This window comes from Oncorhynchus tshawytscha, unplaced genomic scaffold, assembly GCF_018296145.1.
Source record: "Oncorhynchus tshawytscha isolate Ot180627B unplaced genomic scaffold, Otsh_v2.0 Un_contig_1559_pilon_pilon, whole genome shotgun sequence".
Taxonomy (NCBI): Eukaryota; Metazoa; Chordata; class Actinopteri; order Salmoniformes; family Salmonidae; genus Oncorhynchus; species Oncorhynchus tshawytscha.
Genome location: NW_024609494.1, coordinates 60,001 through 87,649, shown reverse-complemented (window position 1 = coordinate 87,649; position 27,649 = coordinate 60,001). Strand labels below are relative to the sequence as shown.

The window sequence follows — 27,649 nt, the reverse complement described above, 5'->3', positions numbered from 1 at the left end:
TGGTATTTCCCCCTCACAATGTCCTTTCCAGCACGGTTCCATCAGCTATGGTGATGGCAGGATGAGTAACCAGGATGAGTAACCAGGCCAGCACAGTACAGCTCAGCTTGGCTCGGTTTAGTAGTCTGAAAGGGGTTCTTTGTATGGGTTTTCCAATACTCAGTGGTTCTTGGTGTTGGATTAATGCTGGTTCACTTTGTGATTCCCGATTAGTATCAAAAGCATGGCTGTGTTGTACTGGTACTTAGTTCTAGTCAGTGTGCCTCTCTCCTCTTTGACACTGCCCACCCATACCCATCACACATACAGTACATTATCTACTGGGAGAAATACAGCATCAGATCTGAGACTGCAGACAATATGCCCCCAAACATCCTCACTACTCCAGACAATATGCCCCCAAACATCCTCACTACTCCAGACAATATGCCCCCAAACATCCTCACTACTCCAGACAATATGCCCCCAAACATCCTCACTACTCCAGACAATATGCCCCCAAACATCCTCACTACTCCAGACAATATGCCCCAAAACATCCTCACTACTCCAGACAATATGCCCCCAAACATCCTCACTACTCCAGACAATATGCCCCCAAACATCCTCACTACTCCAGACAATATGCCCCAAAACATCCTCACTACTCCAGACAATATGCCCCCAAACATCCTCACTACTCCAGACAATATGCCCCCAAACATCGTCACTACTCCAGACAATATGATCCCAAACATCCTCGCTACTCCAGACAATATGACCCGAAACATCCTCACTACTCCAGACAATGTGATCCCAAACATCCTCACTACTCCAGACAATATGACCCCCAACATCCTCAATACTCCAGACAATATGACCCCCAACATCCTCACTACTCCAGACAACATGACCCCCAACATCCTCACTACTCCAGACAATATGACCCCAAACATCCTCACTACTCCAGACAATATGCCCCCAAACATTCTCACTACTCCAGACAATATGACCCCAAACATCCTCACTACTCCAGACAATATGCCCCCAAACATCCTCACTACTCCAGTCATATACATCCTCACTACTCCAGACAATATGCCCCCAAACATCCTCACTACTCCAGACAATATGACCCCAAACATCCTCACTACTCCAGACAATATGACCCCAAACATCCTCACTACTACAGACAATATGATCCCAAACATCCTCACAGACAATGTTGTATGTATGGTTTACTCCACAGTACTAACACACACCTGCCATGTGAGGTGTCTGTCGTGTAACACATCACCTGCAGTGCATACTACTCCAAACGGATTGAAGAAAACACATACTCTATCTTTGCGTCGGCATGCTAGTCAAGTTTTTGAATAAAAAATTACATTTGTTGCGAAATTTGTTACACCCCTTCACCGGGACTAAAAATCTATGCGGCCAAACATGTCGCATCACCCATGTATTAATGGACAACAACAAAAGGAGTAACAGTTATAATCAGACAGCTCAGAATACATTTGTCAGTTAATAGAACTTATGATGTTAAATTATTATAAAGTGATTTCCTAGACTCATAGTCTGTGTCCAAAATGGCACCCTATCACCTACATAGTGCACCAGTATTGACCAGGGCCCATAGGGAACTATGTAGGGAATAGGGTGCCATTTGGGATGGACAAATATTCTACTGAGCTCAACTAATTACAAAAACAAAATGTCTGGAATCTGTTAAAGAAACTGTGGATCAATAGTATCATGTTATGTTCATGACCCTGACCCCCTCCTCTGTGGCTTCCAGATAGCTTACACATTTTTACTTTCATTTTGTTTTTCTTTTTTCTTGGGGGGTGGTTTGGGGGTGGTATGGGGGTGGTAGGGAGGGGGTGGGGCTTGAGGGACTATGGGAAGTAATAGTGTCTTATTAAATTTGCATGTTTGCTATGTGTCTTAAGCTGTGCTTTTAAAGTCAATTAATACTCCTCCCAACTCACCCACGTTCGTTATAAATACGATGCATTGTTTCTTCTTATGCTTTAAAGTTAAAATGACAAGTTAAATATATATCTCCATATTTACTCTTGTATGATCTTTGTTTCTAGCCATGTACAGTACTGCAGTTTTTCTACTACGCATCTATCGTTGAAAAACAGTTTGTAATACCTTTTATCTTGTGTCTCTGGAAGATTCCTACTGTTAAAGCCTAGCTTTCATTGAACCTCTATTTTGTCTCTAGAATATGGAATGATCGGCGAACATACTGTAAAAAGTCAGCGGCCCAGATCAGTCTTTGACACAAAGGCCCTGCAGGAGCAAGCTGAATCTGCTAAATTTATGGCACAAACTGGTAATACAATAGTTATGTTTCCTTCACCTTTTATTTTGTTAACTATAAACTTAATGTCATCTAGGTCACTTGCATGCTCTTTCTTGTGCTGCACCTTTTAGGTGACAATGTTTCTGTATTTTATTAACCTCCTACTACCTCCTCCTTCTTCTGTTGCTATTCACATTAAAACCCACTAGACAAATGTTCCTTTTCCCTTTGAGTATTTACTTAGAATAACAACTAGAATTGGGCTCCCTGGGTCTCTGTTCATTTGTTGTTACACAGCGAGTTGGCAAGTGCATTACTCGTTTCTCAAATATTAAAGTCTAGGTAAAATTGTGCCCTGTCACAGTTAATAATATCCTTAAAAATGTGCCTAATAACATTTGAAAAATGTCCTTCATCGACAACTCCTACTGCCTCCGGCAAGAGTGAAACGCATACTGAATAAAAAAATGGGTTTCATAAATAATGATTAATGTAAGATAAACAAAAATCTTAACATAAACCAGTCGAATATACTAAAATATAGTGATGATTGTATCCATTCTAAAATTGCAGGAGGATAGAAATGAATTGAAAAGCATCTTTACTGCTGCTCCAGATCCACATAGAGGGTTTCTAGGCTCAATCCAAATGGACTGAAATAAAGACGATTCTTTTTTTTCTTTTTCCCTTTTCTTTTTTCTAATTTCCTTTAAAAAAATACATGTTTCTGGGTTCCGTTAATTGTTTGTTTGGCTTTTAATTTATTTATTTTTTAACCCAATTTCACCTCATTTGTTGTTACTTTTAAATCTGTGACATTGATCAACACACCTGCCTTACTTTCATTTTAATTTGCAAATCCACTTTGTTGTTTACTAAATCCTAACAGCATGTCTCCATTCCAACACGCTGTGGGAGTGTGTTATTTATCTCTTATGGACCCCATCACTTTGCTCTTCAGTTCTTCCATTCTTAGATTGCCTAATTGACTCTCCCTGTACTTCTTCATCTTACCAATTGATCCACCTTTCAAAGTCTTATATATAATTCTGATCAGACCAATTATATATAATAGGGTTTACAGTATATCCCTATTGGGTTGAATCAATCTACATCAGTCCTATTATACTGCAGCTTAGTGACGCAATACAGAGGAAATCTTCATAAGATTTCAATTACATATAAATGTATTCAGAGCTGAAATTTCCAAATCTCTTATGCAAATAAAGCCTCGTTGAAATTGAACATCACACGTACATCTTAAACTGTAATCAAAATATTTGAACGTTGTCTTCTTGCTTTCCAACACACAACTAAGCTATCTTGGATTATTCTATTCACCCTACCTACTTAGCTCAATGCCAAGGGTGTTAGCATAACCAAGGTTAGCATTTATTCCATTTATTCAGCATTTCATGGCTTTTGGATTTGTGACATGATCATATTTTTGTATTGAAAGGCCTCACCCAGGACATACTGATGCATTGTGGACATTCACTGTCAATAAGGCAATGCTTTTGTCTTTGGGAATTACCACCTAACGGCACACACATAAGCAAATTCACTCCACATGTGTTTATATACAATCAGTGTATGAAGTTGTACCTCTGAGAATTAAACTGGTATACTTGGTATACACTCCTAGAAAGAAGGGTTCCAAAAGGGTTATTTGGCTGTCCCCATATGATACCCCTTCTTGATTCCAGGTAGAGCCCTTTTGAGTTCCATGTAGAACCCTCTGCCGAAAATGGAACCAAAAATGTTCTTCAAAGGGTTCTCATATGGGGACAGCTGAAGAATCCTTTTAGGTTCTAGAAACAACCTTTTTATCTAACTTCTAGAGTTCTAGAGACAGTTGACTCGTGTACATTTAAATATTCAGTAGCAACAGTTAAAACATGTCATAATAGGAGTGTGACACACCAGCAGACCTTTTGTCACATTCTGCTGTTTGGAAAAATAGTATTTTATGAACCCCATGCAAACTGGCACTGTGAATGTTATTTCCATGCAACAAGCTCCATGCAACAAGCTGTGATCTTCTGAATAAAATGAAAAGGGGAGTTTTTCTTCCCTCTCGTTTCCCTAGTACTCTTAAGAAAAATATAAACGGGCAATTAAAAAAAAAATGTTTTCACAAATTGTGATCAAACACTAATTAATATGCATTGGAGTTAGATCCTCTCTGGTTGTCAAGGAAACTGCACTGTAGACTGTAGTGCTGTAACACTGCTGTGGGATCCATACTCTAGACTTCTCATTTATTAACTCTCCATTCAAGTTGAACTTTTATTTCACTAGTAGATGTCCTTCTTGCATGCAACCATGTTCTTTTACATTTTATAGAGCTTTTTGAAACATTTAATTTGGTTTTATTGATGCATGTGTCAGTATGAAAGATGAAGATGAAATGTAGCTGTAAGATGTAATACCTTTTAGTCAGGTAAATGGCCGAATCCCTTCATGTGATCAGAAGTAACACTGGGGCCTGTGATGTGGAGCTTTGCTGTGATCTTTGAATAAATGTCCTTCAGACTAAATCTGACAAATGCTTAGTGTCAATTATGATCCATCTGTACAGTTCCTCCAAACCATTTGGGACTTTTACTATGATCCATCTGTACAGTTCCTCCAAACCATTTGGGACTTTTCCTATGATCCATCTGTACAGTTCCTCCAAACCGTTTGGGACTTTTACTATGATCCATCCATCTGTACAGTTCCTCCAAACCATTTGGGACTTTTATTATGATCCATCTGTACAGTTCCTCCAAACCATTTGGGACTTTACTATGATCTATCTGTATACTTCCTCAAAACCATTTGGGACTTTATTATTCTCGATCTGTACAGTTCCTCCAAACCATTTGGAACTTTACTATGATCCATCTGTACACTTCCTCCAAACCATTTGTACTTTACTATGATCCATCTGTACAGTTCCTCCAAACCATTTGGGACTTTACTATGATCCATCTGTACAGTTCCTCCAAACCATTTGTACTTTACTATGATCCATCTGTACACTTCCTCCAAACCATTTGTACTTTACTATGACACAATAAGATGTTGTTCTTCTACTTGAGACTCCGTTCATGGGAGCCAGACAAGGTTTTTGAACAAACAGCTTTTTGACCAATTACTAGTCATAAAGGTTCTTGTTCCCTTCAATCACAATACAACAACACTTACAAAATGATGAATGGGAAATCAAAGGAACTGGATCAAGAGATATGGGGCCAATGACCAACAGAGTCATGGTCTTCTCTCTTATTAATCATTTATCAAAGATCACATAAAGGTAAAACATGTCTATTTAGTTCAATATTAAAGTTAACTAGGTTAATATCCTCCCCATTAATGTAGCTTCGGGTTTAGAATAACTCCTCCACCATTGCTCTACCTTGAAGCCCCGCCCCCTGTAGCCCCACCCCCTGGGTTGATCATGTGACCGTGTTGCTGCATTTAACTGGTGTCACCCTTCTCCCTCTACACAGGTGAATCTGGTGCAGAGGAGTGGTCCCAGTGGAGCTCATGCTCAGTTTCATGCGGCCAAGGGTCGCAGGTGCGAACAAGAACATGTGGTTCACCATACGGAACACACTGCAGCGGCCCTTTAAGAGAGTCAAGGGTTTGCAATAACACTGTCCCCTGTCCAGGTAGTAATAGCTGCAGCATTATTACTTTACTTGTTATAACGTCTTTCTCCTTCACCCTTCATTTTTCTATGTGTGCATTGTTGTGCTTGCTTTGAATTGACCATCAAACCAATGTTTTTGTTACTGTTTAGTTTGACCTTTTAACTAGTCTATTTGGTTATATTCTTATTACTTAATATTCTTATTTAATGTATTATTATTATTATTATTATTATTATTGTTAGCCATCTATTATCTGGTGATGCTTTCTTCTCTTTGTGCATGTCACGGTGTTTTTCAGAAGTGTTGTCTATGTTATCCATCTCTTCCCATATAATGATAAGTCATTTCACCACAACTCCTGAAATGATTGACAGTGATGTAGTTCTGTAGTTTTGCATGTTATGGAGATTAGGGAATTGTAGATTCTGGTTTGTGTCTCCAGGGTTCAGTGTGTATTCTTGAAGGTCAAGGTTAGTGGTATATTTGTATATATATATTGCAGTATCTTTACATATGTATCTCGATGTAGGCTGTTACAGTAGTTGAGTTGATGAAATGTTGCTTAGATTTTTGCATACTTAGTCTGGTACCTAATATTTTCGGGTTGTTGGTCCAGTTGATGTATTTTGCTCCTCTGGGGTCTTTAGAATGTCATGACGTCTTACACTGCTGACAGGTGTTGTGTTTTTTGGCAGAAGGTGCAGGTATTTTCTTATAAACACAACATTCCCCTACACAAGACAGTCATTGGTTATTCTTGGTGAATTGTGATTGAATGTGGCTCTAGAAGATGTATTACCTTCTGAATTGTGGAGACGAGACCCATCTTATGTGTGTGTCTACTGTATGTAGATATCCATGTGTTCAACAGCAGCTGTCATACTAATGTTAGTGTTTTTTCCATCTGTTGATTTGCAGGGAATTTTAGGAGCCATTCTTCTATGTGGCGGAAAGTGTCTCTGAAATTACATTTCGGCACAAAGTCCTATAAAAGGTTTCACCCCCATCAGCTAATCAGAAATTCATGCGAGCAGCTCTCTGACATTTAGTCAGACGTAGTCCACATTAAGATGTGTCATGACTAAGTGTAAGGTTGGCAGTTTTCTCAAGGGTCAGACAAGAGGGCAAGACATTATTCCAAACCGTTTTCATTTACCATTTCGTACCTGACCAGCTTTGGTAGCTAGCTGAACTGACCAACAAGCTCTGGTAGATATCTGAACTGACCCAACAAGCTCTGGTAGCTAGCTAAACTGACCCAACAAGCTCTGGTAGCTAGCTGAACTGACCCAACAAGCTCTGGTAGCTAGCTGAACTGACCCAACAAGCTCTGGTAGCTAGCTGAACTGACCCAACAAGCTCTGGTAGCTAGCTGAACTGACCCAACAAGCTCTGGTAGATATCTGAACTGACTCAACAAGCTCTGGTAGCTTGCTGAACTGACCCAACAAGCTCTGGTAGCTTGCTGAACTTCCATTCAGAAACAATAATTGAAGCAGTCAGCCTACAGAGCCATATACCCCAGGTGTCCCCCTGGATTGAAATGAAGAATAAGAGAACCAGAAAGGATAAATAATCCATTATTTCCCCCTTGGTGAGACTTTGGCAGCAGGCTAATGGGCTAAACTGTCTTTTTCTCTGGAAGTAATGTGCCGTTGTTTCAGGCCAGTAATGTTGTCAAATCGACAGCCGAAATATTGAAATCTGTGTTTGTCTGAGTCAAATAGTTTTCAAGGACAGAAATACATGCAGGGAACATTTTCCTTGAAGGGCACGACAGAAGGAGCTTATAACACATTCATAACCTATACATACTGGCTGCATTCATAACCTATACATACTGGCTGCATTCATAACCTATACATACTGGCTACATTCATAACCTATACATACTGGCTGCATTCATAACCTATACATACTGGCTGCATTCATAACCTATACATACTGGCTGCATTCATAACCTATACATACTGGCTGCATTCATAACCTATACATACTGGCTGCATTCATAACCTATACATACTGGCTGCATTCATAACCTATACATACTGGCTGCATTCATAACCTATACATACTGGCTGCATTCATAACCTATACATACTGGCTGCATTCATAACCTATACATACTGGCTGCATTCATAACCTATACATACTGGCTGCATTCATAACCTATACATACTGGCTGCATTCATAACCTATACATACTGGCTGCATTCATAACTGCTTATGTCAACAACCACAAGACAAGGTAAATATCAACTTGTGGGGTTTTTTGCACATAAGAAAATACAGAACAATATGATAAGAGTTTAAAAGGAAACATGACAAGAACATGCAGAGGCAGGAGCGGTGCAGGACAAGTCAAAACAACTTCCTCCTTTCAAATGATTCTAGAATGAAACCAAACAAAGAATGATTTGAAAGACTGTTAAACGTTTAGAATTTGACACAGAGGAAAACCAGATAAATAAACGGGTGGTTGTTGATGGAAGTTGATTTGAGCATTTAGAAAGTCAACTGCTTATTAATGCGTTATGTATGGCTTATGAACATGTTAGGAAGTCCTTATGTCGGTCTCTTTCAAGTAAAGTGTCACTGCTACACAGCATGATGTCACAATTGGAGCAGTTTGTCTCATATCAATCCTCACTAGGAGTTCACTACTAGAGCTACTATTCAAATGCAACGTTACCATATTTAGAGATGGTATTTTAATACCAATTTGTTGCAAACGGCCCCAAAAAAGTCTTACATAATTCCACCTTTCTTTTCAGTTGTAAATAGTTTATTTCACTGCAGAGAAGGCTTGTTCACTGTTCCAACACTGATTTCAATTATATGTCCTTTAATAAGGAAGGAGGCACAGGGAGCGTCCCAAATGGCAACCAATTTCCTATATAGTGCGTTACTTTTGACAAGGGCCCATAGTGCTCTGATCAATAGGAGTGCGCTACGTAGGGAATAGGGTGCCATTTAGTCAAAAGTAGTGCACTCTGTAGGGAATAGGGTGCCACTTGGTCAAAAGTAGTGCACTATATAGGGAGCCATTTGGAACACAGGGCCAGACTTGTAGCTCAACCTGTACTCTGATTATATCTCTAACTGAACTAAAGAACTCCAGCCTTGCCCAATTATTATTTATTCAACTTGGCAATTCAGCTAAGAACAAATTCTTATTTACAGAAACGGTCTACCCCTGCTAAACCCGGACAATGCTAGGCAAATTGTGCTCCGCCCTATGGGACTCCCAATCCCAGCAGGTTGTGATACAACCTGGAATCGAACCAGGGTCTGTAGGGATGCCTCTTGCACTGAGATGCAGTGCCTTAGACCGCAGCACCACTCAGGACCACTCGGGAGTCCTGTCTGATAAAAGCTCTTCATTATAAGACTGACTTTGTGATCCTAGAATATGGTGTTGATCCTTCACAGAAGAGATACACTCTCCCCATCCATCCCACTGTCTTGCTATTTCTCTCTCACTCTCTCTCTCTCTCTCTCTCTCTCTCTCTCTCTCTCTTTCTCTTGTGCGTTTGGGACTTTGATTTTAATTAACAATGTTTGAGCGGGATTTGCGTTCTCATGAAGCAATCAGAGTCGTTGAAGAAGGGATATACCACTTGGCAGGATAACTTGGCACTCTTAACACACCGGTGACCAGATTATGTTTTATCCCAGGTGACAGAGAAGACATTCTGAGACAGTTCTAAGAAGCGCCAAACAGTCTAGCCTGACACAGTATTAGATGTCGGCCATTTTGTAGAAATACTATGTTGTTCTTTGTAAGCCGGTACTTCTGCTTGGCAGATCAGCAAGCAGTATGTGGATATGAATCACTACACAGGAGTACTGTTAGGTCAAACTCATTTCACTTCCTAAAGATGGAAGCCCCACGTGGTTCCACGACCCCATGATTACTACTTTGTGGTAGTTCAGGGTAAAGCTCACTGGTTGGATTACATATATGTGCTTTCTGTTTTGCTGATAATTATTGATCAAATCGTGTCATGTGGCAGAAACAGCGACAGCAATTAAACTGTCTATTTTATGTCTGTTGTGTACCATGATCTTGCTGCAAAACTACATTTTTCCCTGGGATAATATAGTTGAAACCTTATACTTGTCCCCTAACCTCTGACCTCTGCCCTATGTCCTACAGTGCATGGCGTCTGGGAGGAGTGGTCACCATGGAGCCTGTGTTCGTTTACGTGTGGGCGTGGCCACCGCACTAGGAACAGGATGTGTGCCCCGCCCCAACATGGAGGGAGAGCCTGTGACGGGCCTGAGACCCAGAGCAAACTCTGCAACATCGCCCTCTGTCCAGGTATGGACTGTTGTCTCTGTGACTCCTGAGACCCAGAGTAAAACTCTGCAACATCGTTTTGTCTCTGTCCAGGTATGGTATGTTGTCTGTCTGTCTGTCTGTCTGTCTGTCTGTCTGTCTGTCTGTCTGTGTCTGTGTGTCTGTCTGTCTGTGTGTCTGTGTGTGTGTCTGTGTGTGTGTGTGTGTGTGTGTGTCTGTGTGTGTGTGTGTGTGTGTCTGTGTGTGTCTGTGTCTGTGTGTCTGTCTGTCTGTCTGTCTGTCTGTCTGTCTGTCTGTCTGTCTGTCTGTCTGTGAGTGTATTTTTACATATTCTAATGAGACCATGGGTATATTTACCAGGAACCAAACAGAGTCAAACAGGGAGGAACCTATCTGAATTTGTCCAATAGAAACTCTTATTTTCTTTGCTACTGTGTGCACTAATGATTACACCCCACGATGCCCTGTTGTTGTGCTTGCTTGTTTATTTTTCCAACGTTTAGCATTTTAAAAGCCACTTCCTTGTCATTCTTTCTCTAAATATTTGAATGGAGCTCTGATCCATATAATGTCAGTCAACATTCGGTCCTTCAAGAATGACTGAGGTGAATATGTTTAGAAACAAAGGGACCAGTAACAGACACAACACAAGTGATTTTCTATTCATTGGCACCAATGATAATATTAATAGCACCATGTTAATAGCAACATATTCCCTATGTAGGCAGTCCTATCAATCAGAGCCCATAGGGAATCTCATAGGGCTCTGGTCAAAAGTAGTGCACTATGGAGGGAATAGGGTGCCGTTCAGAAGATAAAGTCTTAATCAAAAGACCATCTTGCAAGGAGAGAGCCTCTTGGGAGAAGACAACAGCTGCCTTTTTGGTGCAACATTATAGGATCAATTACACTGCAACTCAATGGAGAGAAGAGAGAGAGAGACAGAGAGAGAGAGAGGAGAGAGAGAGACAGAGAGAGAGAGGAGAGAGAGAGAGAAAGAGAGAGACAGAGAGAGAGAGACAGAGAGAGAGAGAGAGGAGAGAGAGAGACAGAGAGACAGAGAGAGAGAGAGAGAGAGAGAGAGAGAGAGAGAGAGAGAGAGAGACAGAGAGAGGGGGTGGGTAGAGAGACAGAGAGAGAGATAGAGAGACAGGGGGCGGGGTGTAGAGGGGAGAGAAACAGGATGCATATGGCATACAGGCCTCATGACATATTTAAAAGCAGCATGTGCCGTTCATGCTCACATCATAATATGGGTTGAAAACCCGCTGTCATAGAGTCAACACTGCAACACTGAAGAGGAAATCACTTAGCCGCAATTGCCAGTGAATGGTAAGCAGATTAGTGATGATGGGTTTTTTCCACAATCACTGTGTGCTAGATTGTAAACCGACTATGATGCGCTCCCAAAAAAGAACACGCATACACATACACATACACAAACACACACACAAACACACACATACACTTTGTTTGTTCAGTTACCTAGCTTTAAAAGTCTGCAGTCCATTCAGTCAAGTCAACTCCAACGCAATTAACAGCTATTTTCCTGAGCAAATGAAGTGTGTGTGTGTGTGTGTGTGTGTGTGTGTGTGTGTGTGTGTGTGTGTGCACTTTTTTGTGCGTACCCTTGTTACTTTTGTCAAACTTTTGCTAGTGCCATTTGATGTTGGATGTTAAATGGAGAAGGGTTGTCTGGGTCGTTCAGGTTGTCTGGGTCGTCCAGGTTGTCTGGGTCGTCCAGGTTGTCTGGGTCATTCAGGTTGTCTGGGTCATCCAGGTTGTCTGGGTCGTCAGGTTGTCTGGGTAGTCCAGGTTGTCTGGGTCATCCAGGTTGTCTGGGTCGTTCAGGTTGTCTGGGTCAGTCCAGGTTGTCTGGGTCGTCCAGGTTGTCTGGGTCGTTCAGGTTGTCTGGGTCATCCAGGTTGTCTGGGTCGTCCAGGTTGTCTGGGTCATTCAGGTTGTCTGGGTCGTCCAGGTTGTCTGGGTCGTTCAGGTTGTCTGGGTCGTTAGGTTGTCTGGGTCGTTCAGGTTGTCTGGGTCATCCAGGTTGTCTGGGTTGTTCAGGTTGTCTGGGTCATCCAGGTTGTCTGGGTCGTTCAGGTTGTCTGGGTCATCCAGGTTGTCTGGGTCGGGTTGTCTGGGTTGTCCAGGTTGTCTGGGTCGTTCAGGTTGTCTGGGTCGTCCAGGTTGTCTGGGTCGTTCAGGTTGTCTGGGTCGTCCAGGTTGTCTGGGTCGTTCAGGTTGTATGGGTAGTCCAGGTTGTCTGGGTCGTTCAGGTTGTCTGGGTCGTTCAGGTTGTCTGGGTCGTTCAGGTTGTCTGGGTCGTTCAGGTTGTCTGGGTCGTCCAGCAAAAAGACACATGTCTCTGGACTGTAAGTAAATGGACAATAAAGTATTCTTCTTCTCTTCTTTTATGAAAAGGCCAAGCTCTTCATTCAACTGTAGGTCGTTTTGCAGAAATATAACTCTTGCTCTGTTTTAAGAAGGGTGTAGTTGGTCATAAATGCAGCAGAACCTCCCCCAAGGAAGTTGGCTTGTAGAGGCAATGACAAATGCAGGTGGCAAACTCATTACTTTCTGTGTTTATCCTCTGCACCGTTTTAAGGCATTTTCACCTCTGAGAAGAGAACTGAGAACTAGCAGCTCCAAAAGCAGAAGTAATGAATTGTCCCTATTCCCTATATAGTGCACTTCTACTCTGGTCAAAAGGAGTGCACTATTTGGGGACAGTTTTGGGACACATCCACACATGGCCATTCTCTTGCAATATGACCCACTAGACCTGAGCTATTTCAAGCCACTCAAACCACAAGTGGTAATGGTATGTTCATGCATGAACAGTGCACTGTGTTTTCAGGGGATATTATAATATGGGTGTCTAGTTGTCAGGCTCTCAACCTGAAGACAGCCATTTGAATATGGTCTCCTTCCACTTCTTCTGACTGACTGTCCAATTTATCTCCTTTTCTCTCCCTCTTGGGTCTGGGCTGTTTGTGTGTGCGTGTGTGTGTTGGTACGTGTCTGTGTGTGTGCCCCAGTGGACGGCCAGTGGCAGGAGTGGAGCCTGTGGAGTGACTGTTCAGTGACCTGTGCCAACGGGACCCAGCAGAGGACCAGACAATGCTCAGCCGCCGCCCACGGTGGGTCGGAGTGTCGTGGCCACTGGGCAGAGAGCAGAGAGTGTTACAATCCAGACTGCACAGGTAACACACTGACTGAGACACTTAGCTATTAATGCCATCATCATCACCATCATCATCATCACCATCATCATCATCATCATCACCACCACCATTATCATCGCCATCATCATCACTATCCTCATCATCACCACCACAATCACCACCACCATCATCATCATCATCACCATCATCACTATCATCATCGTCCGAGGCACTACAGATGTAAATGAGCTGTTAGCTAAATCTGGTGCAATGTATAATTTCTCAGTGGTGTGAGACTTGTGTTTATGGTGTACATTGTCCCTGTCCAAATAAACTTAAAGGAATAGTTCACCCAAATTACAAAATTACACATTGGTTTTCCTACGCTGTAAACTGTCTATGGACAAGGTATGACAGCAATCCATGATACAGTATGGTTTAGTTTCGCTTAGTTAATATTTAATATTATAATAATATTTTAATATTTCCATTCAAGTCATGGGACCAATATTAGCAGTTTTTGCACATCATGTTCAAATCATCCAAAAGTATCTAAAATTGATTGTGAATCTCAACAAAGTCTCTTATAGATAGTGCTGAGTGATGAACTGAAACTGGGGTTATTTGGGGGTTTTGAAACAACTAATTCACTGATGTCGTTTCAATTATTTTAATTCCATTTCGTTCATTTTGTTTTCTTTTTCTGTGAGCTCAATGCGTAGTTTCTCTAGAGAAGTAGTTTCTCTAGAGATAAATCACATCAAGCCCCAACTGTGCGATGTAGTAGGGAGTTGGTAAATATGGTAATTAACTGCAATGACCATAATCCATTGCGTGCCTACTTGTCCGCTCTGTGTGTTTCTATAGGCCTGCTACATTAGGTTAATATGGGGAAGACACAGAGAGAGGAGAGATAGAAGATAGATATAGAGGGTAGTTGCTTCGCAAGGTACAGTATCTCTACCTGAAAATACATAACATTTATTTATTTTAAAATGTATTTATCAAGCCCTTCTTCCATCAGCTGATATATCAAAGTGATGTACAGAAACCCAGCCTAAAACCCCAAACAGCAAGCAATGCAGGTGTAAAAGCACGGTGGCTAGGAAAAACTCCATAGAAATGCCAAAACCTAGGAAGAAACCTAGAGAGGAACCAGGCTATGGGGGGTGGCCAGTCCTCTTCTGGCTGTGCTGGGTGGAGATTATAACAGAACATGGCCAAGATGTTCAAATGTTCATAAATGACCAGCAATGTCAAGTAATATTAATCACAGTGAACATTTCAGGGTTCCATAGCCGCAGGCAGAACAGTTGAAACTGGAGCAGCAGCACGGCCAGGTGGACTGGGAACAACAAGGAGTCATCATGCCAGGTAGTCCTGAGGCATAGTCTTAGGGCTCAGGTCCTCCGAGAGAGAAAGAAAGAGAGAAATAGAGAATTAGAGAGAGCATACTTAAATTCATACAGGACACCAGAGGAGGAGAAATACTCTAGATATAACAGACTGACCCTAGCCCCCTGACACATAAACTACTGCAGCATAAATACTGGAGGCTGAGACAGGAGTGGTCAGGAGACACTGTGGCCCCATCTGATGATACCCCCAGACAGGGCCAAACAGGCAGGATATAACCACACCCACTTTCCGTTCACCTTCACACTCCTGTGCCAGACTACACTCAATCATAGGACCTACTGAAGAGATGAAATCTTCAATAAATAATTAAAGGTTGAGACCGAGTCTACGTCTCTCACATGGGTAGGAAGACCAATCCATAAAAATTGAGCTCTATAGGAGAAAGCCCTGCCTCCAGCTGTTTGCTTAGAAATTGTAGGGACAATTAGGAGGCCTGCGTCTTGTGACCGTAGTGTACGTGTAGGTATGTACGGCAGGACCAAATCGGAAAGATAGTTAGAAGCAAGCCCATGTAATGCTTTGTAGGTTAGCAGTAAAACCTTGAAATCAGTCCTTGCCTTAACAGGAAGCCAGTGTAGAGAGGCTAGCACTGGAGTAATATGATCACATTTTTTGGTTCTAGTCAGGATTCCAGCAGCCGTATTTAGCACTAACTGAATTTTATGTTGTGCTTTATCCAGGTATCCGGAAAGTAGAGCATTGCAGTAGTAGTTTTCGACAGAATGTCTCTGATTTTTGTGATGTTATGTTAATGGATGTTAATGTTAAAAGCTGTCCTTGAAACAGTCTTGATATGTAAGTCAAAAGAGAGAACAGGGTCCAGAGTAATGCCGAGGTCCTTCACAGTTTTATTTGAGACGACTGTACAACCATCGAGATTTATTGTCAGATTCAACAGAAGATCTCTTAGTTTCTTGTGACCTAGAACAAACATCTCTGTTTTGTCCGAGTAGAAAGTTTGCAGCCATCCACTTCCTTATGTCTGAAACACAGGCTTCTAGCGAGGGCATTTCTGGGGCTTCACTATGTTTCATTGTAATGTACAGCTGTGTGTCATCCGCATAGCAGTGAAAGTTAACATTATGCTTTCGAATGACATCCCCAAGAGGTAAAATATATAATAAAAACAATAGTGGTCCTAAAACGGAACCTTGAGGAACACCGAAATGTACAGTTGATTTGTCAGAGGACAAACCATTCACAGAGAAAACGTAATATCTTTCCGACAGATAAGATCTAAACCAGGCCAGAACTTGGTGGTGTAGACCAATTTGGGGTTCCAATCTCTCCAAAAGAATGTGGTGATCGATGGTATCAAAAGCAGCTAAGGTCTAGGAGCACGAGGACAGATGCAGAGCCTCAGTCTGACCCCATTAAATGGTCATTTACCACCTTCACAAGTGCAGTCTCAGTGCTATGATGGGGTCTAAAACCAGACTGAACCATTTCGTATACATTGTTTGTCTTCAGGAAGGCAGTGAGTTGCTGCGCAACAGCTTTTTCTAAAATGTTTGAGAGGAATTGGAGATTCGATTTAGGCCAATAGTTTACATCACTTGCATGATCTAAGTGATTGATAGTTAGTATTCAGCAGTCAGAAAAATATTCCTTATTTACTTTGAAGAACTACTAAAATAGTGATTATGTCAGACAGCATAGACAGCAGCTCTATAGTGATGAGATGATGACTTGGAATTAAATATTAAAGTCATCAAAGAAAACCAATATTTTATTGAAATAAATAAAGGATGGTTAATAAGTGATCAGCAGTAATGGGAAGTCACTACCATCATGGGACTTGTATTAATTGTTTTATTCAGTGTTGTTACAGCATTCAACCCACACAATACATAGTGCATTTAATGCCAAGAAAACAGCATCTAATTTATGAATCTAACTGAAAACGAACCAACCTCAAGAAGCACTAATCTCTCAGCACTAATTTTGGATGATTTGAACACGGTGTCATTTTGGTGAACTATCCTTTTAATGAAATAAATTCATCTTCTGAATCACCATACAAAATACATGCTATGAACCATATGAACATGTCCTGCAAATGTAATTCTGAATACAAAACTACTACAGTATCTGTACCTACTGCAATAAGAGTTCAGAATAAAGACTTTTGGTCAATCTAGCACTGGGCAGGGACCAGACAGTTATACAATCCAGACAGGTCAGAGCCTGGCTGACAGGGTGTATGTAGAAGTGACGGACGATGCTCACTAATACATGAATAATGTCACAGAGGACTGGGAGACAGCGATGCTCACTAATACATGAATAATGTCACAGAGGGCTGGGAGACAGCGATGCTCACTAATACATGAATAATGTCACAGAGGACTGGGAGACAGCGATGCTCACTAATACATGAATAATGTCACAGAGGACTGGGAGACAGCGATGCTCACTAATACATGAATAATGTAACAGAGGACTGGGAGACAGCGATGCTCACTAATACATGAATAATGTCACAGAGGACTGGGAGACAGTGATGCTCACTAATACATGAATAATGTCACAGAGAACTGGGAGACAGCGATGCTCACTAATACATGAATAATGTCACAGAGGACTGGGAGACAGCGATGCTCACTAATACATGAATAATGTAACAGAGGACTGGGAGACAGCGATGCTCACTAATACATGAATAATGTCACAGAGGATTGAGAGACAGCGATGCTCACTAATACATGAATAATGTCACAGAGGACTGGGAGACAGCAATGCTCACTAATACATGAATAATGTCACAGAGAACTGGGAGACAGCGATGCTCACTAATACATGAATAATGTCACAGAGAACTGGGAGACAGCGATGCTCTCCCACCACACGCTGGTGTAACGTAGGTCAACGTTGCACTACTGACTTGTTGTGTGATGAACATGGTCGGGATCATGTCTGTCCATTTCAGACCTCCACTGAGGTTAGTCCTTGGACCCGTGTATGGAGAAGGAGTAAATACAGGTGGGATGGAGGAGGGATGGAGAGATTAAATAAAGGAGTGTGACCCCTTCCCAGGGTTGTTCTACCTTTCAGAGAAGGTCATGTGATTAACTGTTTGGCTCAGGGGGACCATCTGTTTTTGCCTAATGCTCGATTTTACTGTGTTCATTAAAAAGACATAAAACATGCCACTGCTTTGGGAAACTTTATCATAAAAGGCCTTTTAATATTGGCAAAGTGAGGAAAGTTATCACCGCAGTCACAGAGCAGCCTCCCCAGCCATAAAAGGAGACATATTCCTCATTATTACAAGGATTATCAGAGTCATTTTATTAATTGAATCTGGATAAAATTCTGCCAAAAACTTCTTCTTTTTTTCTTTTACTATATCTCTGGGTACTATAAAACATGTCCACGGCTTTGTGCCAAATGGCACCCTATTCCCTGAGTCCCTGGTCAAAAGTAGTGCACTATATAGGGAATAGGGTGCCCTTTGGGACACGCCCCCATGTGTCCCAGTATCTATAATCCCACCTGCTGTGTCTGTGTAAGAATGAATTCACATCTTCCAGCTACACATCATAGTAGAGCTGCATGGGGTGGGGGATGTAGCACATAGAATGGTCAAGGTCGTGTGGCATCTTAGAGCTGTGATTCACAACCTTTTTCGGTTACTGTACCACCAACAACATTTTGCGCTTCCCAGAGTACTCCTGAAGTACCCCCTGATGTACATTTTACCAGTAGGGCTATTGTCTCATGAGTCTTCCCAGAGTACCCCTGAAGTACCCCCCCATGTGCATTTTACCAGTAGGACTATTGTCTCATGAGTCTTCCCAGAGTACTCCTGAAGTACCCCCTGATGTGCATTTTACCAGTAGGGCTATTGTCTCATGAGTCTTCCCAGAGTACCCCTGAAGTACCACCTGATGTGCATTTACCAGTAGGACTATTGTCTCATGAGTCTTCCCAGAGTACTCCTGAAGTACCCCCTGATGTGCATTTTACCAGTAGGACTATTGTCTCATGAGTCTTCCCAGAGTACCCCTGAAGTACCCCCTGATGTGCATTTTACCAGTAGGACTATTGTCTCATGAGTCTTCCCAGAGTACCCCTGAAGTACCCCCTGATGTGCATTTTACCAGTAGGACTATTGTCTCATGAGTCTTCCCAGAGTACCACTGAAGTACCCCCTGATGTGCACTTTACCAGTAGGACTATTGTCTCATGAGTCTTCCCAGGTATCCCCAGGGGCCCCAGTGCCGTTATAGAAATTGAAAGACCAGCTGGCTGATGGTAATAAAATAGAGATTCCTTATTGGTCATGCTTTACTCACAACTGATTGGATGTTGGGGAGAGAAGATGGGAGTCCAGAGGCTCTCTGGCTCCTTGTTTTAAAATCCATCATCTACTGTACTAATTTCCAGTCCTTCATCACTCTGCTCTGAATGAACTGACCAGGACAAAGCCAGCCTAATGATGAGCTGCCACCATAATGTTTTACAGAGGACACACGAAGAGGAAATAAGGAGAGGGAACAAGGGGAGGAAACAAGAATATGACACCAGGATATAACATAAGGAGAGGACAATCAGATAGGACACACGGAGAGGAAATAAGGAGAGGGAACAAGGGGAGGAAACAAGAATATGACACCAGGATATAACATAAGGAGAGGACAATCAGATAGGACACACGGAGAGGAAATAAGGAGAGGACAGATATTTAGGCATTTGAGAAAGAGACCCTTTTTAACAGTGATGTGTCTCTTCCACAGCCAATGGCCAGGGGTCTAACTCCTCAGCCAATGGCCAGGGGTCTAACTCCTCAGCCAATGGCCAGGGGTCTAACTCCTCAGCCAATGGCCAGGGGTCTAACTCCTCAGCCAATGGCCAAGGGTCTAACTCCTCAGACAATGGCCAGGGGTCTAACTCCTCAGCCAATGGCCAGGGGTCTAACTCCTCAGCCAATGGCCAGGGGTCTACCTCCTCAGCCAATGGTCAGTTGTCTACCTCCTCAGCCAATGGCCAGGGGTCTAACTCCTCAGCCAATGGCCAGGGGTCTAACTCCTCAGCCAATGGTCAGTGGTCTAACTCCTCAGCCAATGGCCAGGGGTCTAACTCCTCAGCCAATGGCCAAGGGTCTACCTCCTCAGCCAATGGCCAGGGGTCTAACTCCTCAGCCAATGGCGAGGGGTCTAACTCCTCAGCCAATGGCCAGGGGTCTAACTTCTCACGCATTGGCCATGGGTCTAACTTCTCAGGCATTGGCCAGGGGTCTAACTCCTCAGCCAGTGGCCAGTTGTTTAACAGTGGTGTGTCTTTCCTCCTCAGCCAATGGCCAGGGGTTTAACTGATCTGTCTCTCCTCCTCAGCCAATGGCCAGTGGTTTAACTGATCTGTCTCTCCTCCTCAGCCAATGGCCAGTGGAATCCCTGGGGGCCTTGGAGTGGCTGCTCCAAGTCATGTGATGGGGGTTGGCAGAGGCGGGCGCGGGTGTGCCAGGGGGCAGCGGTCACCGGGCAACAGTGCGAGGGCACAGGGGATGAAGTCCGCAAGTGCAGTGACCAGCGTTGCCCAGGTAACGATAACCCCATAACCACCATAAGTGAGACTGCAAGAGTCAATTAACTGGAAGTGTGGAGTGAAGATAATGATCTTCCTCTTCGCTGAGGAAGAGTGACGTGCCTTTCTGTTCCTGTAGGAGGAACCGATAAGACTTACATAAAGCAGAGGGTAGGCAACCCAGCTTCAGCTCTGAAAATAGACAGAGCCTGGAAAGATCATTTGCAATTCAACAATGAATTCAACAACGGAGTAATAAAAAGCTTCTATTTTGGGTTACGATAAAGATTGACAGTTGTGCTAAACTCATGAGATATGTATACTGTAGGTTGTTGTCTATTCTTCAACAACCAATGGGTAAACGTCAAGAATTGAAATGACCATTGAACAGCTTCCCAAACACAGACTGTAGCTTTAAGAGGAAGCTGTTAGAGAGAGAATATAGAGAGAGCGAGAAATTAAAAGAGAGAGAGGATAGAGGAGAGATAAAGAGAGAGAGAGATAGAATAAGAGAGTGAGATAAAGAGAGAGAGAGAGAATAAAGAGAAAGAGGATAGAGAGAGAGATAAAGAGAGAGAGAGAATAAGAGAGTGAGATAAAGAGAGAGAGAGAGATAATAAAGAGAAAGAGGATAGAGAGAGATAAAGAGAGAGCGAGAATTGAGAGAGAGATAGAGAGAATAAGAGAGTGAGATAAAGAGAGAGAGAGCGAGAGAGAATAAGAGAGTGACATAAAGAGAGAGAGAGCGAGAGAGAGAGAGAGAATAAAGAGAGCGAGACAATAAAGAGAAAGAGGATAGAGAGAGAGAGATAGCGAGAGAGAGAGATAAAGAGAGAGAGAGAATAGAGAGAGAGAATAAGAGAGAGATAAAGAGCGAGAGAGAGAATAAGAGAGTGTTATTTTGTCTAGGTCCTAATGTATGATTAATATCTTAATATTAATTGATGGTGTTGATTAACCCGCCTGTTTTTATCTCCATGGAGACTGTTCGCTACCACGGCGATTAATGCAAATTCAATCTTTTGTTTGACCATTATCACCCTGTAAAGAGTGGCATTGTTTCTGTTGTAGGAGTAAGGACTGTAGGGAAGCCGTTCCCATTATCAATCTTTTTCACACCGGTTCTATTTTAAGCAGTTTAATCCAACACAAAGAAACCATTTTACAACTACAGCATGTTCATGTATTACAATCTAGTTACAATCTAGTCTACACTTATGCAATTATAGAGGAGGCTGGTGGGAGGAGATATAGGAGGACAGGCTTCTTGTAATTAATGGAATGGTATCAAACCAGGGGTTGGAACCAAAATGATTTTCCAATCGTTTTGTCCTAAACAGATGTATTATTTTTGTTGTTCTGTTCCACTGTTTCAACCAGCAAAATAATGTTCTGAACCCCAACAAACGTTGGGTTTTAATGGTTCCTTTCTGTTCTCTTTTAAACATCTGAAATATGTATTATTTTTTAACATTAATAGCAAATTGTATTTTGCCATAACAGCATGGTTTAATCGTAATGAAAGACAAACACACACACTGTGCTGCCAGTCACAGTGTAGTGCGCGAGATGTAACTGACATTTTGAGGGTGAGGCAGAGCGAGAGAGTTTGGAGGAAGCTTGCCTTGAAGCGCTGGGCATCTTGTTATGACATCCTTATCTGAATTAGACACACAGAGGAGGAGCAGCTTCTATGGAGGAACTTTGAACATCTTTGAACATCCGAGTTGGTTTAACATTGGACCAGAGCAAATGTTAGCAAGCTAATAGCTAACTAGCTAACGAGCTAACCAGCTAACCAGCTAACTAGCTTGTGTGTGCAGAGCAGCACTAGAATTAAAATCAAACTCTTACCTTTTTGTAGTTAAAAAATCCAATGTGAAACGTGATAACTATAGTGTCCTTAACTAGCATTGAAAAAGTAAATAATCTCTTCTTTAATTAAACATCTCTCCCTAATTTCTGAATTACACTTGTAACGTTGTCAGTAGGCTACAGTAACCTATGATTCAGAGGGGGAGGGGCTACAGTAACCTATGATTCAGAGGGGATTCAGGGGCTACAGTAACCTATGATTCAGAGGGGGGAGGGGCTACAGTAACCTATGATTCAGAGGGGAGGGGCTACAGTAACCTATGATTCTGAGGGGAGGGGCTACAGTAACCTATGATTCAGAGGGGGAGGGGCTACAGTAACCTATGATTCAGATTCAGAGAGGGGAGGGGCTACAGTAACCTATGATTCAGAGGGGGAGGGACTACAATAACCTATGCTTCACAGGGGAGGGGCAGGTAGACTCAACACAGACACACCCCCACTGGCAAACATTTCCAGCTGGCAGGCAGACGCTGCAATAATAATAATAATAAAAATTATTATAATAATAATAATAATAACACTAAAAATAATAATAACACTAAAAATAATAATAACACTAAAAATAATAATAACACTAAAAATAATACTAATAATAATAACACTAAAAATAATAATAATAAAAAATAATAATGACACTAAAAATAATAATAACACTAAAAATAATAATAACACTAAAAATAATAATCACAATAAAAATAATAATAATAATAAAAATAATAAAAATAATAATAATACAAATAACAATAATAATCATAATAATCATAACAATAATCATCATTATTATAATCATAATAATAATAAAAAACAGAAATAATAACAACAATAATAACAATAATAACACAATTATTAATAATAATAAATTACATTAAAAATAATAATCATAACCATTATAATCATAATAATCATCATCATTACAATAATTATAATAATAATTATAATAATCATACAAATCATAATAATAATCATAATAATCATAACAATAATAATAATCATCATTATTATAATCATAATAATAATAATAATACTAATAATATTAATAATCATCATCATTTCTGAGTGACAGACTGAAGGCTGTGGGACTGTAAAAAAATGCCCGGAATTTAAAATAACGTTTTTAACCAGTTTGCATGCTTTTAAAATAACGGTTCTCTTCCGGAACAGTATAGATAACTTTAGTTTATGGTTCGGGTTCCGTTCCTAATTGTTATTTTCCGGTTTTCGGTTCTGTTCCCTGAACCAGTTCCAACCCTTAATGGAAACCACGTTTGACTCCGTTCCAAAAATTCCATTACAAAGAGCACATCCTCCTGTAACTCCTCCCACCAGCCTCTTCTGGCCTATTCATATTGGTGAGTCAGCAATAACCCAGCAATGTGTTGTGTACGGTTCCCTCCCCAGCGCCCTATGAGATCTGTCTGGAGGACTACACTGTAGCCATGGTGTGGAGAAGAACACCTTCAGGAGAACTGGCCTTCAACAGGTGTCCTCCCAATGCCACGGGTAAGGACACGTGTGTGTGTGTGTGTGTGTGTGTGTGTGTGTGTGTTTTTATTTATTTCACCTTTATTTAACCAGGTAGGCAAGTTGAGAACAAGTTCTCATTTACAATTGCGACCTGGCCAAGATAAAGCAAAGCAGTTCGACAGATACAACGACACAGAGTTACACATGGAGTAAAACAAACATACAGTCAATAATACAGTATAAACAAGTCTATATACGATGTGAGCAAATGAGGTGAGATAAGGGAGGTAAAGGCAAAAAAAGGCCATGGTGGCAAAGTAAATACAATATAGCAAGTAAAACACTGGAATGGTAGATTTGCAATGGAAGAATGTGCAAAGTAGAAATAAAAATAAAGGAGCTAAATAAAAAAAATTTTTTAATACAGTAGGGAAAGAGGTAGTTGTTTGGGCTAAATTATAGGTGGGCTATGTACAGGTGCAGTAATCTGTGAGCTGCTCTGACAGTTGGTGCTTAAAGCTAGTGAGGGAGATAAGTGTTTCTAGTTTCAGAGATTTTTGTAGTTTGTTCCAGTCATTGGCCGCAGAGAACTGGAAGGAGAGGCGGCCAAAGAAAGAATTGGTTTTGGGGGTGACTAGAGAGATATACCTGCTGGAGCGTGTGCTACAGGTGGGAGATGCTATGGTGTGCTATGGTGTGTGTATGTGTGTGTGTGTGTGTGTATGTGTGTGTGTGTGTGTGTGTGTGTGTGTGTGTGTGTGTGTGTGTGTGTGTGTGTGTGTGTGTGTGTGTGTGTGTGTGTGTGTGTGTGTGTGTGTGTGTGTGTGTGTGTATGTGTATGTGTATGTGTGTGTATGTGTGTGTATGTGTATGTGTATGTGTATGTGTATGTGTGTGTGTGTGTGTGTGTGTGTGTATGTGTGTGTGTGTGTGTGTGTATGTGTGTGTGTGTGTGTATGTGTATGTGTATGTGTATGTGTGTGTGTGTGTGTGTGTGTGTGTGTGTGTGTGTGTGTGTGTGTGTGTGAGTGTGTGTGTGTGTGTCCTCCTAATGCTACAGGTAAGAACAGTCATGCCCTGGGGTTTGTCTATCCTAGTGGTCACCACCGCTGCCTGTGGGGCATGTGAGCGTCGTATCAAACACTTATCCTATTTTTTTCATTCAAGTCTTCACTTTTTTAACTTCGATTCATAACAAAAAAAATACAAATTAACAGTTTAAAAATAGGATAGTCATGTTGGTCTGAATTCAGACTCCAGACGCTGTTTGGCCATTGACTGAATAATGAACCAAGAGAAACTAGAGCACTTTAAAATGTTCTGCTGTAACTTAGTTGATAATGAAATGAGTCATTTTCCAGGGGCTATTATGTAGAGGTTTCATTGGGAGCTTTCTGTCCATTACTCATGTGTAGAGAGGACTAGTGGTGATGGATATGTCCCTGTCACATTCCACTGACACATCCATTCCTGCCGTGACGGATTGGAAGTGCTTTACACGGTGCCTGTGTCCCAAACGACTCCCTATTTCCTATACAATGCACTGTTTTATTTCTAAGTTCTGCACTACATAGGGAATAGGGTGCCATTTGAGATGCAGGCGGTATGTTTCTACTGAACAGATTTCCCTATTTGCATTGCATTGACCCTCACAGCATTATGTCAATGTGTTTTCAAATAGCCTATAGCCAAAGACAGGGACATATTACTAGGCTAACTATGATTATATTGCCTACAACAGCATGGCACTTTTTAACTGCTGTTTTCTACCTCTCCCTCCCCCTAAACCTCCTCCTCTTCTTCCTCCTCCTCCTCCTCCTCCTTCCCTTTATCAAAGACCTCATGGCTCCTCCTCCTCTCCCTCCCCTCCCCCTCATCCCCTCCGCCCCTCCTCTCCTCCTCCTCCCCTCCTCCTCCTCCCTCCTCCTCCCCCCTCCCCTCCCACCTCCTCCCATCCTCTCCTCCCTCCCTCCCCTCCCCTCCCCTCCTCCTCCTCCCCTCCCCTCCCCTCCCCTCCCCCCTCCCCTCCCCTCCCCCCTCCTCCCTCCCCTCCCCTCATCCCCCCTCCCCTCCCCCCTCCCCTCCCCTCCCCTCCCCTCCCCCCCCCTCCCCTCCCCTCCTCCTCCCCCCTCCTCCCTCCCCTCCCCTCCTCCTCCCCTCCCTCCCCTCCCCTCCTCCCATCCCCTCCTCCCCTCCCCTCCTCCCTCCCCTCCCCTCCCCCCCCTCCCCTCCCCTCCCCTCCCCTCCCCTCCCCTCCTCCCTCCCCTCATCCCCTCCTCCTCCCCTCCCCTCCCCCATCCCCTCCCCTCCCCTCCTCCTCCTCCCCTCCTCCACTCCCCTCCCCTCCCCTCCTCCTCCCCTCCCTCCCCTCCCCTCCTCCTCCCCTCCCCTCCCTCCCCTCCCCTCCTGTAATCCACAGAGTACCTGTTGTTTGATCCTCCCCTCCTCCTCCCCTCCCCTCCCCTCCCTCCCCTCCTCCTCCTCCCCTCCCCCTCCCTCCTCCCATCCCCTCCCTCCTCCCATCCCCTCCCCTCCCCTCCTCCTCCTCCCCTCCTCCACTCCCCTCCTCCTCCCCTCCCCTTCCCTCCCCTGGTCTTAATCAGACACCTGATGGCTCCACAGAGTACCTGTTGTTTGATCCATGTGGTGGGACTGATAAGCTGCTGTGGTTGTGTGTATCTGTATTGTGAATGGTAGAAAGTGAACCAGGGAAGCGGTCACACTGAACCCACATGTCCCCCACCACACTCTCTGTCTGATTCCACTATCACACCGCTGGACACAGAGGACATTGAAAAGTGCAGGAGGTGTGTGGTTATAATAGAAGGGCCTGTGTCCCAAATGGCACCCTATTCCCTATATAAAGCACTACTTTTGGTCTTTCTCAAAACCAGGGCACAGTGTAGGAAATAGGGTGCCATTTGGGAGCCAGAGTTCTATCTGGACTGGATGCTCAGTGGGGTGGGGGATTGTGTTGAGGAAACAGGATGCTCAGTGGGGTGGGGGATTGTGTTGAGGAAACAGGGAGCTCAGTGGGGTGGGGGATTGTGTTGAGGAAACAGGGTGCTCAGTGGGGTGGGGGATTGTGTTGAGGAAACAGGGTGCTCAGTGGGGTGGGGGATTGGGTTGAGGAAACAGGGTGCTCAGTGGGGTGGGGGATTGTGTTGAGGAAACAGGGTGCTCAGTGGGGTGGGGGATTGTGTTGAGGAAACAGGGTGCTCAGTGGGGTGGGGGATTGTGTTGAGGAAACAGGGTGCTCAGTGGGGTGGGGGATTGTGTTGAGGAAACAGGGTACTCAGTGGGGTGGGGGTTGTGTTGAGGAAACAGGGTGCTCAGTGGGGTGGGGGATTGTGTTGAGGAAACAGGGTACTCAGTGGGGTGGGGGATTGTGTTGAGGAAACAGGGTGCTCAGTGGGGTGGGGGATTGTGTTGAGGAAACAGGGTGCTCAGTAGGGTGGGGGATTGTGTTGAGGAAACAGGGTGCTCAGTAGGGTGGGGGATTGTGTTGAGGAAACAGGGTGCTCAGTGGGGTGGGGGATTGTGTTGAGGAAACAGGGTGCTCAGTAGGGTGGGGGATTGTGTTGAGGAAACAGGGTGCTCAGTGGGGTGGGGGATTGTGTTGAGGAAACAGGGAGCTCAGTGGGGTGGGGGATTGTGTTGAGGAAACAGGGTGCTCAGTGGAGTGGGGGATTGTGTTGAGGAAAAGGGAGCAAAATAAATAAATAAAAAACATGTGTGTGTGTGTGTGTGTGTGTGTGTGTGTGTGTGTGTGTGTGTGTGTGTGTGTGTGTGTGTGTGTGTGTGTGTGTGTGTGTCCCCATATCAGTGTCGGTGTTAGTATTTTAGTATGGTTGTACTGACGTTGATACCCTGACACAGTGTATCCAATTCATTTATTTTCATGTGTGGACATGCCTTGTTGCAGTTGAACACATATGTACAGATGATGTGGGAG

The 27,649-nt window shown here is 43.0% G+C and overlaps 1 protein-coding gene across 1 annotated transcript in view; it reads left to right on the top strand.

The window, feature by feature from the left end:
- Positions 1 to 360: 360 nt before the first annotated feature.
- The window catches only part of LOC112241149 (adhesion G protein-coupled receptor B3-like), a gene marked incomplete at its 3' end in the record, with an annotated part of 86,553 nt that continues 59,264 nt past the window's right edge, over positions 361 to 27,649 (top strand). Inside the window, exons 1-8 of the mRNA XM_042315526.1 lie at positions 361 to 1,210; positions 2,082 to 2,090; positions 2,216 to 2,326; positions 5,794 to 5,955; positions 10,097 to 10,261; positions 13,282 to 13,446; positions 20,204 to 20,368; positions 23,629 to 23,730. Of these exons, the coding sequence (XP_042171460.1) occupies positions 361 to 1,210; positions 2,082 to 2,090; positions 2,216 to 2,326; positions 5,794 to 5,955; positions 10,097 to 10,261; positions 13,282 to 13,446; positions 20,204 to 20,368; positions 23,629 to 23,730 (1,729 nt within the window). The remainder of the gene's footprint in view (positions 1,211 to 2,081; positions 2,091 to 2,215; positions 2,327 to 5,793; positions 5,956 to 10,096; positions 10,262 to 13,281; positions 13,447 to 20,203; positions 20,369 to 23,628; positions 23,731 to 27,649) is intronic.